Source organism: Thunnus albacares, chromosome 19 (assembly GCF_914725855.1).
Source record: "Thunnus albacares chromosome 19, fThuAlb1.1, whole genome shotgun sequence".
In the NCBI taxonomy this organism is placed as follows: domain Eukaryota; kingdom Metazoa; phylum Chordata; class Actinopteri; order Scombriformes; family Scombridae; genus Thunnus; species Thunnus albacares.
The window spans coordinates 27,510,725-27,528,922 of record NC_058124.1 but is presented as its reverse complement, the minus strand read 5'-3'; the positions used below and the strand labels follow the sequence as shown (position 1 = coordinate 27,528,922).

At 37.3% G+C, this 18,198-nt stretch overlaps 1 protein-coding gene across 1 annotated transcript in view; it reads right to left on the bottom strand.

The window, feature by feature from the left end:
• The window catches only part of LOC122969620 (venom phosphodiesterase 1), a 39,913-nt gene extending 25,475 nt beyond the window's left edge, over positions 1–14,438 (bottom strand). Inside the window, exons 1-9 of the mRNA XM_044335479.1 lie at positions 14,260–14,438; positions 10,343–10,430; positions 8,426–8,560; positions 8,120–8,245; positions 7,363–7,423; positions 5,903–6,000; positions 4,527–4,606; positions 3,991–4,110; positions 3,296–3,405 (exon numbers count right to left, since the gene is read on the bottom strand). Coding sequence (XP_044191414.1) covers positions 3,296–3,405; positions 3,991–4,110; positions 4,527–4,606; positions 5,903–6,000; positions 7,363–7,423; positions 8,120–8,245; positions 8,426–8,560; positions 10,343–10,430; positions 14,260–14,307 — 866 coding nt within the window. The 5' untranslated portion in view covers positions 14,308–14,438. The remainder of the gene's footprint in view (positions 1–3,295; positions 3,406–3,990; positions 4,111–4,526; positions 4,607–5,902; positions 6,001–7,362; positions 7,424–8,119; positions 8,246–8,425; positions 8,561–10,342; positions 10,431–14,259) is intronic.
• Between the last annotated feature and the right edge of the window lie 3,760 nt (positions 14,439–18,198).

Below are 18,198 nucleotides of genomic sequence, written 5' to 3'. Positions count from 1 at the left end.
AAAACAGCTGTTTATCAGATTCAGACCACAGAAATGGATTTGTCATCCTCTCTGAATTCACCTAAGTTAGGTCCTGGGCTTATAAAGTTTGTGGACATCTGTAAATGTGAAAACCAACCTCTTTCATTCCATGAGGGATCCTGACTTTGTTACAAAATCAGCAAAATACAGTTCTTTATCAGCTGAGATCCTGTTATTGCTGCTTTGTTGCAATAATCACTTTGACGGAACAATAGGCAGTAAATCAGCATTATCAACCATTCCCAATCCTCTATCAGTACATTGCACATTTAATAATACATCGATCAAACATTAAACCAAAGTATAAAATGTTATCTGCAAAAAACAATGCAATGGATTGCATTTCCAGTATTATCTGAATGTTTGATTGCAGCAATTCTTTTCTTATCTTTAACAATGACAAAAAAAAAAACCCATGCACACATTCATGGGGAAAAATTTGCATTCAAATTAACAGTGAGATTATGCTTGGTAAGCACAATAATGTCAATCTACTCCTTTACAGATAACGGCAGGCCTCTCATTATCGAGATATATGCTCAGGGGCAACCATTCTTTTACAAAGTCATCTAAGGTTCTTTGCAATACCTTGGATATCCTCTCATATGGACTAATTGATTGTAATTTATATATCATATATAATATTTATATATCATATCACACTGACAATTATTTTAATGCCAAGAAATTTCTCAACTTCCATTTGAACAGAAGACCAGAATGCTGTAATCGATAGGTGTGACCACATTAAAGGAAAATAAGAGCCAACATGATTTTTGGCACTTTGGACGCTTTGCGCAGAATGATTTATCACATTTATATATCTATTACAGCCACTCTTGTTTTTTATAAAGCTTCAATGAATAGGTTCAATTGTTTAAAACAGATAGCTTCTTATCTGTTTTTCTTTCATTGTAGCTGTGGATACTGAGGTTAGTGATTGATAAACTATTGCAACATCTGCCTCAAGGCTTTGGGTGTCATAATAATCCTGTTCTCGTAATGATTGTGATGATTTAAGAATTAAAAGATAATGTTATGTAATGTTCATACTGCGGTTATATTCCGGGATAGTGATAAATTGCTCTGCAGATGACATTTGCACTATGTTTTACATTCCTTTTTACACAAAGGCACTGATGATAGGCTGTGATATACTGAGGTTACAACAGAACTCAGGCGTTTGCCAACAAGTCGACCAAAAACAATGTTCTGTTTTATTACCTAGAGATTTTATTGACTTTTGTGGTTGGAACAGTTTGTATTCAGTAACAGTGCAAACACATATGGTTGATTTGTCAACCACAGTGATGGTAAAGAGGAAACATGACTGAACCTCAGCAGACATCTCTAATGTCAACTTTTCCGCAACGTGATAATTCTGGAAAGTTTAACTTTCTTGATCTAGCAGTTTCCCTTATGTTATGCATTTGCACAGGCGATGATGTGTTATCCTGACATCCCTACAAGAACCACAGCAGACTGTGGTTTTAGCTTCCAAGAATGAACAAGGGCATCTGTAGGGATCTGACTCAACAGCTAAGTTATCCCACATAAGTAAAAGTGTAAGTATGATTTCTATATTCTTTTTTTTTAGTAAGAATAATTGACGTCAACATTATGGAAGATTTAAAATGCCTCAATGTAAACAAATCAAACAAAAAAAAAAGTGGAATAAATTACACATCGCCATATGTATCCCCTTTTTTATGCATTTACTGTGCCATAATCGAATGAAAAACATGTTAAAAGGACATTTTCTGTCATGGCTACCACCCTAACCCTAACCCATCTGCAGGGGTCAGCGGTGATAAGCTCCTCCCATCGGACAGTTGATTGTTTTTCATTTTTGTATGGATAGTGCGTTTCCATCTCAAAAAAGAAAAAACTTCCTTTTCACGTCCTCATGAAAACTAATTACAGTTTTACAGTTTACTGATTACATTTTCTATTGGTTATCTTGCCCTCTACTGGACGACACCAAAATTTATTTGACTTTAATGTGACATAGAATATTCATGTCATAATGAAAAACAAATTCAATTATTGAAGACAGAAAGTTAAATAATTATCCTTTCAGGTCCAGGTATCATTGGATAATTCATAATTCATTTGTAATTCAAAAACCAAAAAACACATTTGTTTCAAAACAAAAACAAACAAAAAACTTTTTGGTGTCAGAATCAAATAACGAAAAACCAATCAAACCCGGCCCGTTTTTGGTTTTTGCCGATTTGTTTTATCGTTATTTCTTTTTGGATTGAATATCCAGCAGGTCTGCAGACATTCAGCCAATTCGTTTTTGCGTTTGAAACCAAAAACTGAAGTCACATGGGTTTTTCCTTTTTTCATTTTAAACCAAAAACGAAAAACGTGATCTATTCCTTTTTTGTTTCCCAACGAAAATCCAGAAAACCAAATTCAAAAGACCGTGCGACTTTGGTTTAGAAATCAAGTATTTTTGTCAGTATGTACAATAGCGGAAGCGACTACATTAGCCTACCCATGATCCTCAGCGACCGTTGCTATGGTGAAGACACCAGCGACAGCCATGCGTGTGTGTAAACGGGATGAAGACAGGGTTATAAAACTGAACTTTACATTTCACATCCCTCATTTAAGCCCTACACTTTCACTTTCCTAATTTTGATCAATTCTCTTGTCACCTTCATATATTTCATACACTCCGTTTCTTTGTCCATAGCACACATTATTTTGTTTACAGTTCAATGTACAGTAAAGTATGTTGATCCCGATCATAACCAATAATCTGCAGTACTACATAATGTTATACTGACTATATGTTAAGGCTGTCGTTGGCGTCTTCACCATAGCAACAGTCGCTGAGGATCATGGGTAGGCTAATGTAGCCGCTTCCGCTATCGTACAAAACTAACAAAAATACTTGATTTCTAAACCAAAATTGCATGGTGTTTTGAATTTGGTTTTCTGGATTTTCGTTGTGAAACAAAAAAGGTTTGTTTGTTCGTTTTCATTATGCCAGTAAAACCATACATAAAAAGAAATACATATACACATTGATTTGTTTTAATGTAGGCATTTTAAATCTTCCATACCACATGGAAACTGACTGAAAATGTTATGCTGAGTTCAAAAAGTTGTAGCCATAAAACTAAAACAGATTTAGTATTTCCACTGAATTTTTAACCTTGAACACATGAAATGTATGCAATATTTTTTCTGCCTGTTCAGTCTATGACAAGTATGGGAACCAGAACCACAAGAATGTGATACGCTCCCACCCCCTCCTTACCCATTATAAGGCTGGTAGATGTCGGGGAAGCTGTTGTTAATTTTGACATCTGATCCTGGCCAGAAGAAAGTCCCTGATTTCAGCCCCTGGTACTTTGCTGTATGCCAAATCTACAGACAAAAACAAGGGATCATCTTCACTGAAATATGGGTAAGCACGGATGCATACAAATGAAATATTCAACAACAAGATATCAGTCAAATTAAATTATTCTCTAAGTCCTCTGACATTTCTCTAGAATTGAGCCTGATATGTTTGGTATCTGATCAAGCTGTGATTCACAAGCAAGTCACAAGCTGTGCGCAGAAATTCAGTATATTTCAGATGCATCAGCTGCTCTGTATCTGCTTGTTTCACTGAATGATTGAAGCTTGCATCATGTAAAATATTCAAAACCAAAACGTCATACTTTCTATCAGTGCTACAGACAATGAAATGCATTGTGCAATTTCAGCGTGGCATATTTAGTATTACTGAAATATGAACCAACAATGAACTGATCAATTCATAAGTATTGTGTGTGTATCCAAAGCCTGATATATCTCATTTCTCTGTGCTGTAGATCTACTACAGTGTAAATTTCTTCAGTACAAAATAAAGAGGTTGTGAGATGTAGCACAACAAGCTAGCAAAGCAAATATAGAAAATCACCAGACGTATCCTTTAATGAATGAATCAAACCTGCTGAGACTTACAGGCTGTCCAAGGTACCAGGCAGGATTGTCTTTCTCTGAATTGGACAGACTGAAGGTGGCGTCAAATACTGGGTCGTACATAGTGTTGTCAATCAAACCATTAGACTCTGGGTATAGACCCTGAGAGGAGAGAAGTGGAGAGGAGAGGAGAGGAGAGGAATATGGGAGACAATTATGTTCGACATGAGTCATCACTGATTTGTATGTAGTAAAGTAAAGTCACAATGACCTTTTTGAATGAGTCACAGTTGGAATATCCAGCAAGCCTGTCGGGGTAAATAATTTTATGGTTGTTGCTCCCTCGACTGACTGTGAATGAATTTCTGGACAGGTCTTGTCACATCTTTACAATGCATCAAAGAAAAAACAAGAGTAAAGTCTACAACTCTCTGAAGTTTAATTAGATACAGACATAAAACAAAGTACTGGACAAAGGGAGGTTTTGCCCTGATCGAGGTGCTCTAAGTATTACATTTCATCCTGCCACGTGTGCATGGGTCAGTGTGCAGCTTTGTGTAATGGCTTTGTATCTTTACCGTAACAATGGTGTAGTGATTGGGGAAAGTCTTGCTAGGAAATGCTGCCTGCATGTACTCAGCCGAGGTTCCGCACCTCTCTGTTAACGAAAAGAGGAAGACAGCAGCTATTAGCCTCTATGTAAGAATGTAAGAGAGAGTGGTGGTGTTTTGCTGGGAAAAGCCATCTGGATAAATGAGGGCATGTGCGTCATTGTCTAAACACACACACATGAATTTGCAAACATATTTGTTATGTAGGTGATGAACCATTTGTAATCATTATTTCGGTAATGGGAAAATCCAGTGGGAAATCACACTAACAGGATTTGAGAGATTCCTGACCAATAAACAATGGCAGTTAAAAGGCAATCCAATTATTACAAAGGCATTACAAAGGTTGCTGTTTGACAGCTGGCGTTTTGCTCTCTCATCCAAGAGGCTTTGGTTGGTCAAAATGATTCATCAGTGGTGAAATATCATATATCATATATTCACTGTGATGGATTACCTGCCAGGCTAATTTAATCCCTCAACTTGGATTCAACAATAACACTGTAATAACCTTAAACCAACAGCTGCCTGGAAGAAATGTGAATATTATAACACTAACAGGCTTGTTAGTGTTGAAGACTGATTGGTTTGTCATTACCCCAAAGGTTTTCATTAAAACTGCTTCTTACAAAAAAGAGTTAATTATACACAAACATTCACCCAGTGATGTAGATCAAAAAATAAGTGTTCTTAAGGGCTGCCTAATTACTTTAATCTGATTCAGCAGGGTATTTTTGGAAAGAAGATATGATCGCTTTAAAACCAGCTGTTCTTCCAACAAACATTATTCTATGAGTATAAGAGCAACTAGCGTGTTGAATTTTCTATAAGATATCTCTTTTGCTATCTGTGCATCATCAGCATTAATAGAGAAATGAGGTTGACACTGTTAGTATGATGTTTATCTGACCCTATGTACTTTACTGATTTTGGGTGGTGGACATGTGACATAAACATTTCATAGTCTGCATGTCACCTTATGCAATATGGTATAGCCCTTCTGGGGGGTCTTTTAGATACAAACAATGGGTCCATGGTCAAGATTGGAGCGGTTCCAGATGTGGTATGTTGTGATACATAATATGTTGTAAGGTATCTGTCAATCACTTGATGGATGGCTCCCAACTGAATTAGTGCCCATGAAGAACCTATGTTATTCATGTAATAAGATACAGATGTGTAACCCTATATAAGTTGTGCACCGACGTGGTACGGTGCCCAGACCATCTTTGTAAATGGAATGGACCCGATGGCCATCGTCCAATAAACGTCTTCAAAATAAGAACTTCGCCAGCTCTTCCTTTGAACGATATCATCACACATCCTTCCTTTCAGACACTAACTGAGTTTGTCCAGAACAGGGATAAGCTTGCTCCATGTCCGCAGGTACTCAGCCCTCAATCCATCCAAAGAGACGAGGAGCAGAGGCTGCCGCTCAAAGCTAAGAGGGGAACAGAAGACACAGATACATGCAGGTACTGGATTAACAAAACAAACCATAAGAAAAAAAAAAAAAAGTTTAAAAGCCCCCTCCAGGCATGATTTAAGATATTAATTATCTACTAGGGATGTGCAGAGAGTCCAGTATTTGTATTTGTATCTGTATTTGTTGAGGCAGCAAAATTATTTGTATTCGAATAAAAGTGGAAAGAGGCTTAAAAATCCTGTTTTTATTTTTATTACGCTTTTAATTTTAGAAAATTAAAGTGTTACAATCAGTGTTCATGAATAAACTACCTCACTCAAGGAGGTCCCTACACCGGGTCTCGAAGTGGAGTCTCCCAGATCATAAACGACGCTAATTACTGAAATAAACTTTGCTCATTGCTTCATTACAGACAGACCTCTACCTATTTATACACCCATAACACAGACACCACAGCGTAAAACATTTAGGGAAGAACTTCAAAGGGGATTATTGCTTTGTACTTTTCATTTATTGCTTATTTTTTACAACCTAACTTTGTGGAAAGGAGAAGGGGAACAACAGGTTATGGAGAGTCCCTTGAAAGCACTTTGTGTGTATCAGTAACTCAGCTTTATCTCTGGGGAACACTCCAACTGCGGGAGAAATGTCCAAATTAGGAAATATGTGACATGCAATAAGTGGATGTGACTCCCCTTGTTGAAACCTGCTGATAGATGTAACAGCGGAGCAGAGGAGAGACAGTGTGATAGAGATAATGATGTAATTGACCTGCAAACTGGTATTTGACTTTTTTTTTCTTCCCAAACACAAAAATGAAACAAATATTTGTTAAAAACCCACTATTTGTGCTTTGCCGAATAACATATTTGTATTATCTACATGTTCTCCCTCACTGAAAAACCCAGAATCTATGAATATGCTGCACCATGCACTGCACTCCTTCCCACCATGGAAAAGTCCATTTGTTTCAAAACTAGTTGTGATATCGTAAAAGCATGGACATATGTCTACCTCTTAAACTCAGCTTTAAAACTCTGCACAAACTCTGCACATGCATGACTTATCACATTGTTAAGCGGAGGGGGACTTTGAAGATTATCTTCTGCTGCAAACTATTATAACTTTGTGACAAAAACAAGACTTTGTATTTTCCCCAGTTTGTCCTCTGAAGTATTAACCAACAGCTACATTTAGGTAACTAAATGTTAGGAATGACCCTCTGTCTTGTCAGCTCTGTACCAACTGTTGGATAGTTTTATAAAAACAAAACATGTATTAGAGGTGACAGGTTTTCCAGCAGACAACAACATTATAATTGATATAATAATATGTATTGCATTTCTAGTTTTTTGAGCTTTCAAATGAAGTTCTTACCCTGCTGGACATGTGGAGTTTGACAGGTCCTCGCACTTATCCTCCACCCACTCTGTCTTTCCTACAGCAGGGTGGAGAAAATACAGTGGGCATTATATATCAGGATTTGTGAATAAACAGAACAAAGTAATTATTATTCATATTATATATTATTCATATTTCAAACAGTATGGACGGTTTGGAAAGGATTTGGACAGTTTCTCCTTCTCCAGTGTAAACAAACTACTAATCAAATATGGTTTTCGACCAACAGCAGCCCTGGGAAACATCACTAAAAAGGTTGTTGCTGCTAGGATCACATCTGTTCGAATATTTTTTAAGTCCCGTCATAACTGTTATACCAAGAGCGATAAGTAGTAGAAAAATAGCAGAAATTAATCACGTTTTATCTATACTGATGATTAAAAAATGCCTTACTCAGTCCCGACTTGCAGATTATCAGTTTAGGAGTCGACAGTTTGTATAACAGAGACGAGACGGCAACGAACACGACTGAATAAGACTCGACAAGACCAAATGTCAGTCGATTTTCAGTCACTGTAGATTTAAGAAATTTTGAACAAAATAAAAAGTCAAAAACATTTTCCAGCTCAACTAGTTCTATGTGCAACCTTGCTTTTGATCTCTCGTAATCTTATCTTCTCTGATGTTATTTAATATCTCCTCCTGTATTATTTTTTGATGTCCTTTCCAACTTCTGTTGTGATTAGGTGCCATATAGATAAAACTTGACTTTATTGACTCCTCTCACTCTTACCGCGGCAGACATGTTGGTAGTTAGTGCAGCAGTCTCCTGCAGACAGACAGTCATCGGAGCAGTGACATCTGCTCTCCGTCAGCCTCTTCTCTCCACAGCGCAGCTTTGTGCACTCCCACTGCTGGGCTGAAGGATGGTATTATAAAGATGGATTCCTTTTCTGGATTTTATCAAAGATTTGTGAAAATATCTTATAGTAAATCCCCACTTTGAGTGGAATGGCCAACAGCCAACGCTTGCCTGTGAAATTTTCTAGCTATCATGGGGAAATTAAAGTCAAAACTTAAGTCAAAAACTATAACTCACTAGGTACGGTGCAGATGTCGTAGTAGTCAAAGCAGCAGCTTTTGCTGGCTTTGCAGTTGACGTCACATCTGCATCCAGGGACCTCGCCGTCGTAGGGCTCGTTGCAGCGATTCCTGCAGGATGTTTGAGGAACGACTAAAACAGAAAAACAAGACCTATTTAACATTTTTTTGGGGGCAGGTTCCCTATAAATCCACACGAGATATTTGCAGATAGAAATTATTTCAACTTTATGACCAACATCATCAAAATGCAAAATATTTATTGTTTATTGTTAATTGAATTTGAAGCTCAGATTATATCTTGAAATACTGTGTTATGACTTTATTCTTAATGTAATGACGTTTCACTTGAGATGATGACTTTACTCTGGTAATGTTATGACTTAGACGTATTAAAATAGTTTTAATATAAATGTAAGCTTCTCAAAACATTTCAGACTTTATCTTGAAATATTAACTTTGTTCTCAAAAGTACTTAAAATGACTACTTTATTCTTGCAATTCAATGAGTTCTTTTCACACTTCATTTTCAGAATAGTATGACCCCCTCTATTCTCGCAATCGCTGACCTTTATTGACAGTTTCCCTTATACTGCACTGTATAATACGTTAGTATCGGCTTCACAGTAACTCTGTTTAGTTCTGACAAGTCAGCATCATGACTTGATGACTCGCAATTTTGTGCCTCTTGAGATCTTCAGTCATTCCACCACTGTGGGGAATGAAAAGCTTTACATCACATGATTCCCAGCAACATGAGCCATGCTGATCTGTCACATTGAAACTCTCATGTGACGCAAGGTATGGTTTCCTTGTGACATTGAGGTGTGAATCACCAGTGTAAATGTCTGCAACAGAACTGAAATAGCCTTACTTAAGATGACAAAGCATTTCCATTAATCTTTGACTTACAACAAGTCAGGATGACTCATAAGACGGTATTGGTATCACAGGTAAATACATCTTCAAGAAATGTTAGTATCACATGACACAGGTTGTAATGAAGCCCGTACAGGCCCGGAGCTTCTAACACAGTGTGACTATCACTGCCATCACACATGTAAAACACTCTTCACATCAACCTGTGTGGATAACTGAGATTGCTGTAACAGGAAATAAAATCATGTATCACTACTCACCAAAAACACTGCTGTACTGTCAAAATATCCTGAACTTTGAATTAAAAAGCAAAATGTGTTTTGTCTCACAGACCAGTTAACTATGCTGTAATAAAAGCTGTATGTCAGTGTAAATCCCAGAATGTTACAGTGGGAGTAATTTTTGGCAGACCAGAGGCCTATATAATTATAATGACCTCAGTTTCAGTTTTATAAACTGACAAATAGCGAGCAGCTGTTAATATAGATGTTTATATGGATAACGGTAAGTACAGCAGTGCAGTTGGCAGAAAATGCAGAAATCTCTTGATAGAAATCTCCATAGTCTTTGAAGTAACAGCAAGCATCTTGGTTTAATCATCAAAATGATGTACAAACTGCCAGTGATACATAAGTTATACAAAGTTAGAACATGCCATTTATTGAGTGCCTTCACAGTTATGTCACGGAGTTAAGAGAGAACATTGCTGCATTTGTTTAGGAATGATCTTTTTAACTTTGACCAAATTCCTTCAGCATGAAACTCATTTCTGACTCACCGCATAAAACTGATGAGTCACTAGTCGAGTCATCAGAATTAAGATGCCTTGAGTTTGACAGTTTTGGCAAAAACACCCCATTCATAGGACAATGAAAGTGATTGGGTTTATTGTCAGAATTTTGTGGAATATGAGCAAGGGTTTAGCAAGGAAATTACCCATGGGAAGCTCCCTTTTCCACTCAATGAATAAGTGTGTGAGCATGCACAGACATGTGCAGATCAGTGGCTATACATGTGAGTGTGTTTGTGACAGCACCTTCATTTCGACATCTCTGCAAATCCAATCCAAGACCGAGTCCCAGACCGAGGATCAGTGTCACAATCGATGCAGCCAAGACGCCTATCTGTATAACACAAACACACACACGGACATCAAAATAGATTTCTTTAGAGTGTGCTAACACAAGTGTAATGTAAAGCTGCCACCAAATCTATCCTTTAGAAGGAGAAACCAGTGTAATAACCAAAAAGACAAACACATAGTTCTCTGATTTTTTGAATGGCAGCCAAGTTAGTTACAACAAGAACAGCACAGGGTTTGCCACCAGCAACATTTTCACTCATATAACACACCAATTTGTCCAACTGCAGTGCACAGCTGCTGTTGATATTCATATTCCTGTTCAATTACAGCATGTCACCACTACAGTTTACTGTTTCTATGTCAATCTTACAACCCATAAATAATACTTCTTTCAAAGCTGTTACAGTAGGACTTTTGTATTTATGTGTAAAAATAAAACTGCTCTGAGTCAATATTTTACAAGTTTCTGGGGTACAGAGACTGCAGATGTGCAGGGCAAAAATGGTTCTGCAATGGAAACTGCTTACTATGGTTGGGGAATATAAGGATATACGGTCGGACAATATATATTTGATACCATATTTGTTCACTGTCAGAGATTTTGTCATCACAAATCCTTATTTCTAATGCATTAAGCCTTAGAGACCCATCATAGACCAATTTTTGTCTTTTTTGGGGGGGGTGGGGGGGTCTTCTTTAGGGGGAGATAGCAGGTTAACAGTGTATGCCATATAGAAGTGGTATACAGACATGGCCGAAGTTATTGGTACCCTTGCATTTTATTAAAATAATGCACCATTGACCCTGAACAGTGTTGAAATTAAAAGATATTTTACTATCGTTGAATGTCTATTTATGTTTGGTTTGCAGTGGAACAAAACAAAAATGTTGTGAAAATAACTGAATTCATGTTTATTCTACAAAGACATTCTGAAATAGCATGGACAAAATTATTGGTACCCTTTAAAAGTTGTAAGAAATAATTGATTTGTAATGATACTTTAAGCGGACTGTTGTGTTTTAATTAGTATCACAGGTGTTTTCAATCTTATAATCACTCAAACAGCCAGTTTCAAAACAGAAAATTACTCACTCTGCTGTTTTGTGCCACTGTGTGCATCACAGTGAACATGGAAAACAGAAAAAACTCAGAGAGTGGTCTGAAGAGATTAGAAAAAGGTAACAGCCAAGCATGGTCAACCTAAAGGTTACAAGACCATCTCCAAAGAGCTTGATGTTCCTGTGACCACTGTTGCCAATGTTAATAAGAAGTTTAAGGCCCATGGAACTGTAGCCAACATTGCTCGAATGGGTGAGGAAGAACCAAGGAAAACTTCAATACAGATCCAAGCTGATCTTCAAGTTCAAGGTACAATAGTTTCAAGTCACACCATCCTATGCTGTCTGAATGAAAATGGGCTCCATGGTAGACTGGCCAAGATGCATGTTGACAAGCCACATTCCTTCTGGACGAATGTGCTTAGGACAGATGAAACAAATTAGAGCTTTTTAGTAAAACCCTATGTTTACAGAGGAGAAAAGTAAGCCTATTGTAAAACATGAAGGAAGCCCAGTGATGTTTTGGGGTTGCTTTGCTGCTTCAGGCACTGGGTGCCTTGAATCTGTGCAAGGCACAATGAAATCAGAAGACTATCATGGTATTTTGGAGTGAAACATAAAGCCTGGTGTCAGAAAGCTGTATCTTAGTTGCAGGTCATGGGTCTTCCAGCAGGATAATGTGCCCAAACATACATCAAAAAGCACCCAAGAGTGGATGAGAAGAAAACATTGGACCGTTCTGAAGTGGCCTGCTATGAGTCCTGATCTGAATCCCATTGAACATCTGTGGAAAGAGCTGAAACTTGCAGTTGGGAGACAGCGCCCATCAAACCTGTGAGAACTTGAGTAGTTCAAGATGAATGCCCACTACTTACCAGTGGAGAAGTGTAGAAACCTTATTCAGAGTGACAGAAAGCGCTTGACTGCAGTTATTGCCTCCAAAGGCTGTGCTACAAAATATTAAGTTAAGGGTACCAATATTTTTGGCCATTTTCATTTGTTTTATTGTATTAAATAATATGTTAACTTGTAAATCAAAATCAAAAGTTTCAGTTATATTCAATGTGAAATGAAGAATGATGGATACCATATACTTCTGTCAGTTTCAACTTACTACGGAAAAAATGTAGGTTTTTTTTGTTTGTTTTTTTTTTAAAAAAAGGTGGAAGGGCACCAATATTTTGGGTCATCTGGAAGCTGGGAACCTGAAGATTAATTTGAGATGCAGTCTATCCAAATTTTGAAAGTTTAGTTTAGATTTAGTTTCATAAATTGTTGCAGCAATTTTTGGGTGGATACCATTTGTTACACAGATTTGGTGCAAAATTTAGCCATTTTTGACCACTCGAGAATTGATAAAAATGGTCAAAAATCAATTCAAAATACCACATTAAGACACCAAGAGGTCTGGAACACCATAAAAAAATTCATCATTCATTTGGTATCAAAAACATTTGGAGATTTCTGTAAGAATCGCAGTTTACGGCAATTGGATGGTGAGAAACTCTGTTCTGGAAATTGCTCAGAAACCCCCTTATTGTCAATATACCTAGGAACGCCATACATCCTCTGAATCCCCTAGGTCTCCAGTTCATGGTTGTAAAGTTTCATGAGGCTGTGATTATCATAGAGGTCACAATAGGTCATTTTATAAAGTGAGGTCAAGTTTCAAAAATTGGTCTCACTACAAAGAAATGGCTACTGTGGGGACTAACATCATTACACATGAATAGAACTGAATCCACAAGAGTACCAGCTTTCCGGTCAGAACCAATTTATGCAAGATTGTTTAGGGACCCCAGTATGCAGCAATATTCAGGTGAAAATAACACATTTATACTGCATGCAAAAAACTGCATGGGATTAGTATCTGTAAAGGGGAGACTCATTGGTAACCATAGAACACATTTTCATTCAGATATCTTGAGGCAAGAAGTCAAGGGATCCCTTTGAAAATGACCCTGCCAGTTTTTCCCTCACCAAAATGTAGCCTAACTTTGGAGCATTATTTAGCCCCCTTATTGACAAGCTAGCATGACATGGTTGGTATCAATGGATGCCTTGGATCATCTAGTTTTATATGATACCAGTATCTTCACTCTAGCTTAGAGTGAAGAGAGGCAGTGATGTCAGCCGAGGGCGCAGACGCCTCCACGGTTCTCTAAGGGCAATGTTCTTTGATATGTTTGTTCTTGTCAAATATTTAATTTGCTGGATGAGCCAAAAACAGATCGATCAACAGTTTCCCAATAGATTTTCCGTAAAACTTTGCAATAGCACAAATCTATATTTATACTGTATTGTTAGTAAGGAACTTACAATGTCCTTGATGACTTATTAGAGATAATTCTCACAACTGCAAAAACATCAATAATTTTAGCCACTACGTATGCCAAATGACAAGTTACTTTTCCTCTGGGAGTAATAAAGTGATATTATACTGAGTGGTGTAATTTATTAAAAGTCATTTTCATTACTATAAGATTGACAACAGTATGCATATTTAAAGGCATTCTCTACATTGGTGAACCTGTTCAAATTATACTAATGATAGTGTAGATTCAATCTAAACAATGGTCCATTGCACAAACTTTGCCAGGAATTTGGGTTCTTTTTGTATGCAGCTCTGATAAGACACATTTTTGAAATATCTATTATCCATATTTAAGCCTTACTGGTCAATTAAAAACAATTACCTAACACTCATGAATGTCAATGAAATACCTAAATGTGTATGTACTTGCAGCAAATGTAATGTGCATCCTCTCTTTCCTCTTTACCATCAATTCAGAACCAATACCAATACTCACAATAATCTTCTTTTTCTGAGACTCCTTCACCCAACCCATGGCTCCCATGAATGTGGCGGTCACACACTCTCACAGCACACAGACGGAAAGACAGATGACAGACAGACAGAGAGGCAACCACATTCCTCTTCTTAAGGAAAAAGGGAGATATAGTGGTGACCTCTGGACCAGGTGTGAGTAGTAGATAAGTAACTGATTGTCAGAACAGTGAGATAACCTCACGTTTCTGTGTTTTCAGTCTGTCAAACCATACATGATGACCCTTTTGACACCTTTTACTGTGACTCACCTGATACAAGTGAGATGAAAAGGTAGCAAGGTGTGTGTATAATTATTAACTTAGACCTGGAACACACTACACACAGCACCCACCATATAGAGATTCAAACTACCAATGTGAGACAATATGATTGTTGTAAATAGCAGTAACACCTGATAACTTTGAAATATTTATTGGTTTATTTGACAAGTATTAAGATTAACTTTTGCAACTGTGGCCAATAATGATGATGCAATAGGGAGTATTAATGATGCTGAGATGTGATATATTGACTTGCTGCCAGTAACTGGGCATCTACAGTAAGAAAGTAAAAGGGATGGTACAGGTAATTTGAGTGTAACCTTGAGCTTGGAACTGTAACAAAGGGCCTCACTTGATAAACTCTTGATAATTTGAATAATGACAAATCAGGACCTTTGCTTTAAAAGGCTTCCTCTGTATTGCAATGAAGTGAAGGAGAACAATAGAGAGTACATGGCACCCTGCAAAGACATAGTGCCTGTCTTATGTTTGCCGTATGGGGTTTTCTGGCAGACATTGTGGTCCAGATCTGGACGAGAGCTGTTGGATGAAATGAAAGTGCGTTCTGCAGCTTACACATGTGGGTGTTTGTAGCATTGTGTTCAGAGTTCAGAGATAGTAGAGCTGATGTAAACTGAGCTAACGCCATGATGATATGAATAATAAGAATTTAAATATGTTTTGCACAGGTAACCCCTATGAATAAATATGTTGTACCAGTTTGAACGCACAGCTTCATTCTGAACCTGTAACACACTCAAACTAACTGGCGAAAATTTAGCATTAACTAATCCCTGTTGCTTTATTTAGCAATGAGCTATCAGTTTGCTGTTAGTGTTAACTCATACACATCTGCCTTTTTGTCTCACAGTAATGTTACAAGGTTTTTTCATGTGCAGCAGTTTACTCTCAGTTCACATCCATCAGTGTTATACAATCCACCAGATTACTATGGCTTCCTAAAAAATATGAAGTTCTTAAATGTTTGACTGTGATTTGACACTTACTGTTGATAACCAGTGATATAACTGAACAATACTTAACTCCACAGCTTAATGAAGGATATTTTAGAATATATTTAATCATGAACAGTTACTAGCCTGTCTACATGAAATATGTAATATTTCAACTTTGGAACATCTTATGTTATACTTTTGTCCATCAACAGCCTGCAGCCTGCAACGAGGGCCAGAGCTGCCATCACAGTGAAGCAGAAGCTGCAGGACATCCAGCAACCATTCCTTAGATGAATATCATGCTCTCAGTCTGCTCAGCATGGAGAGACAGCGTTATGGCGCCTGTGATGGTGTGTTGATGGAAGTATCAGCTTGTTCAGTATGTTCAGAAAGAAGCATCCAGGTGTTCGGCTGTGGCTGCTGGATATTTGTGTAATCCCTCACATGCTCCTTTTTTAAATAAAGTTTTACTCTACAATTCTAATGTGGTGTTTTTTCCTTCATATTATACACTACCTGTATTTACGTGTTGAATGTAGAATTTATGAGTACGGTTTTGTGTAAACATGACTGCAGAGAACCTGAACATAAAATATTTGCAACAACAAGTGACGGAGATAAAAGATACATAATAATTGGTCAAAAATTAGGGAGGGTGGATGATAAGGTGTGACCTAAGCCGACCCAAGGACATAAAAACAATGCCCCAAAGAAAAATCTTTGGAGCGCTTTGGTACTTTGTAAAAGTGCTTCTTGCTCTCCTTTCATGCCGGCATTAAAGAACACTTTGCTGCTTGGACCTCTGACTCCCTTTTTATTTTCAAGAGAGAGTATTTTGCTCTGGTACCCATTTTTGCAACAATTTGATACAAAAGCTGTTACAACCAATGACCCACTTCACTGTCAGGAAGTTATTGGTACAGTATCTTTATTTATGTCTATGATGCCAAAGACACACAAAACATATGCAAGGTGCTTTTCATGCTGTAAAATTATTTTGAAATATGCTTGTGGTTGTTAAATGTCCTGTGTTCGTTCTTGCTGATCTCTTTCTCAAATTGTTGTCAGCTTTTCTTGATTTGTTTTAGATTTTGTGCAGGGCTGTCTTTGACCATTCTGGTTTTTAGGGGGTCTTTTCATAGGTGAATAACTCAATTATACTTTAGCTCATTGAATTTTATCTTTACATGCATTTAATTGTCCATGTTAAAGTCTTAAGGCCCGGGGGAAGCTTGAAACAAGCTAGTTTGTATAAAGTGTCGTCCGACTTCATCTGAAGACAAAAGTGTGTTCTGAATGGCCACACTGGCCCTTTCGTGCCTCAAAAACACCATACAACTGCACTTCTCAGAGAATAAACACTATCATTTTGTACTTTCTTTCTTGTTCAGCTACACATGGCATACTGGAGTTAATTATTTGCAGACTTTGAAGTATAATAATTACAGTCCAGCTGTAACCATTATAGGGGAGAATTAGGGGAATAGGGGAGATATTTGTCATGCCGAGTGAATTCATCATGTTACAAAAGTAATCAGTCTTGTATCTTAATTAATATAGATATGTTTCGGACTTTATTAAATGTTAATTTAAGTCAGTGTAAACTACAAACTCGGAATAATTGTGGATCTGAGCCTCCGTGTGAAAGAGTTTTGTCAAAATGGAAGTTGTGGGGTAAAATGTGCCAGTGATGTTGGGGCAAGTTGAGTCAACGGCTCAATTTACCCCCAAAAGTTTAAATAGGCTACATATGTACAGAGTAACCTGTGTATTTAAGTATTATTATTCTAAAATTTTAGAGTCCAGAGACACTGTTTATGTTTATGTTTGATCACTGTTACAAGTGTTGGAATACTGATAACTAAATACCTAATTGCTGACTAATGTTAAGTTGAAACCACACACAAACATGCTGTACATACAGACGGGTGACAAATTGAAGGAAAAAAACATAAAGTGTCTTTGTAAGGTGTTGGGCCACCACCTGCTGCCAGAACATCTTCAATACACTTTGGCATTGATTCTAGTCTCTGAACTCCTCTGGAGGGATGAACACCATTCTTCAAAAAGATATTCCCTCATTTGGTGTTTTGATGATGGTGGTGGAAAACACTGTCTAACACGTCGGTCCAAAATCTCTCATAGGTGTTCAGCTGGGTTGAGATCTGGTGACTGTGAAGGTCATAGCATATGATTCACATCATTTTTATACTCATTCTTACATTCATTGACCCCTCATGTCCTGTGAATTGGGGCATTGGACCAGTTTTTCCTTTAATTTGTCACCTGTCTGTATACACAAAAGCACACATTCTTTCTGTAGCTAACACACAAAGATCACACTTTAATCTTTACTGAAAATGTTGAGGTAACATGTTGAACAACAGGACACAAACATGTAATTTTACTTAACAGAGTGAGTTTTTGCTTTTGTTAAATTGATGGCATTAATGAGGTTCAAAATTATCTCAGAATTGTTTGATTTTGTGTCATTTTTATACCAGATTTTATCGGTGGCACAATTTATGCGTAGAGTGATCGATTTACCCCATCCCCATGCTCATTTTACCCCTACCTAGGGGCAAGTTGTGCCATCGGACTAACTTTTTTTGATGGGTCATTGTTCTAAAACCATAATAATTAGATAACTTGTTTTAATTTCCATTGGTACACAACAACCTG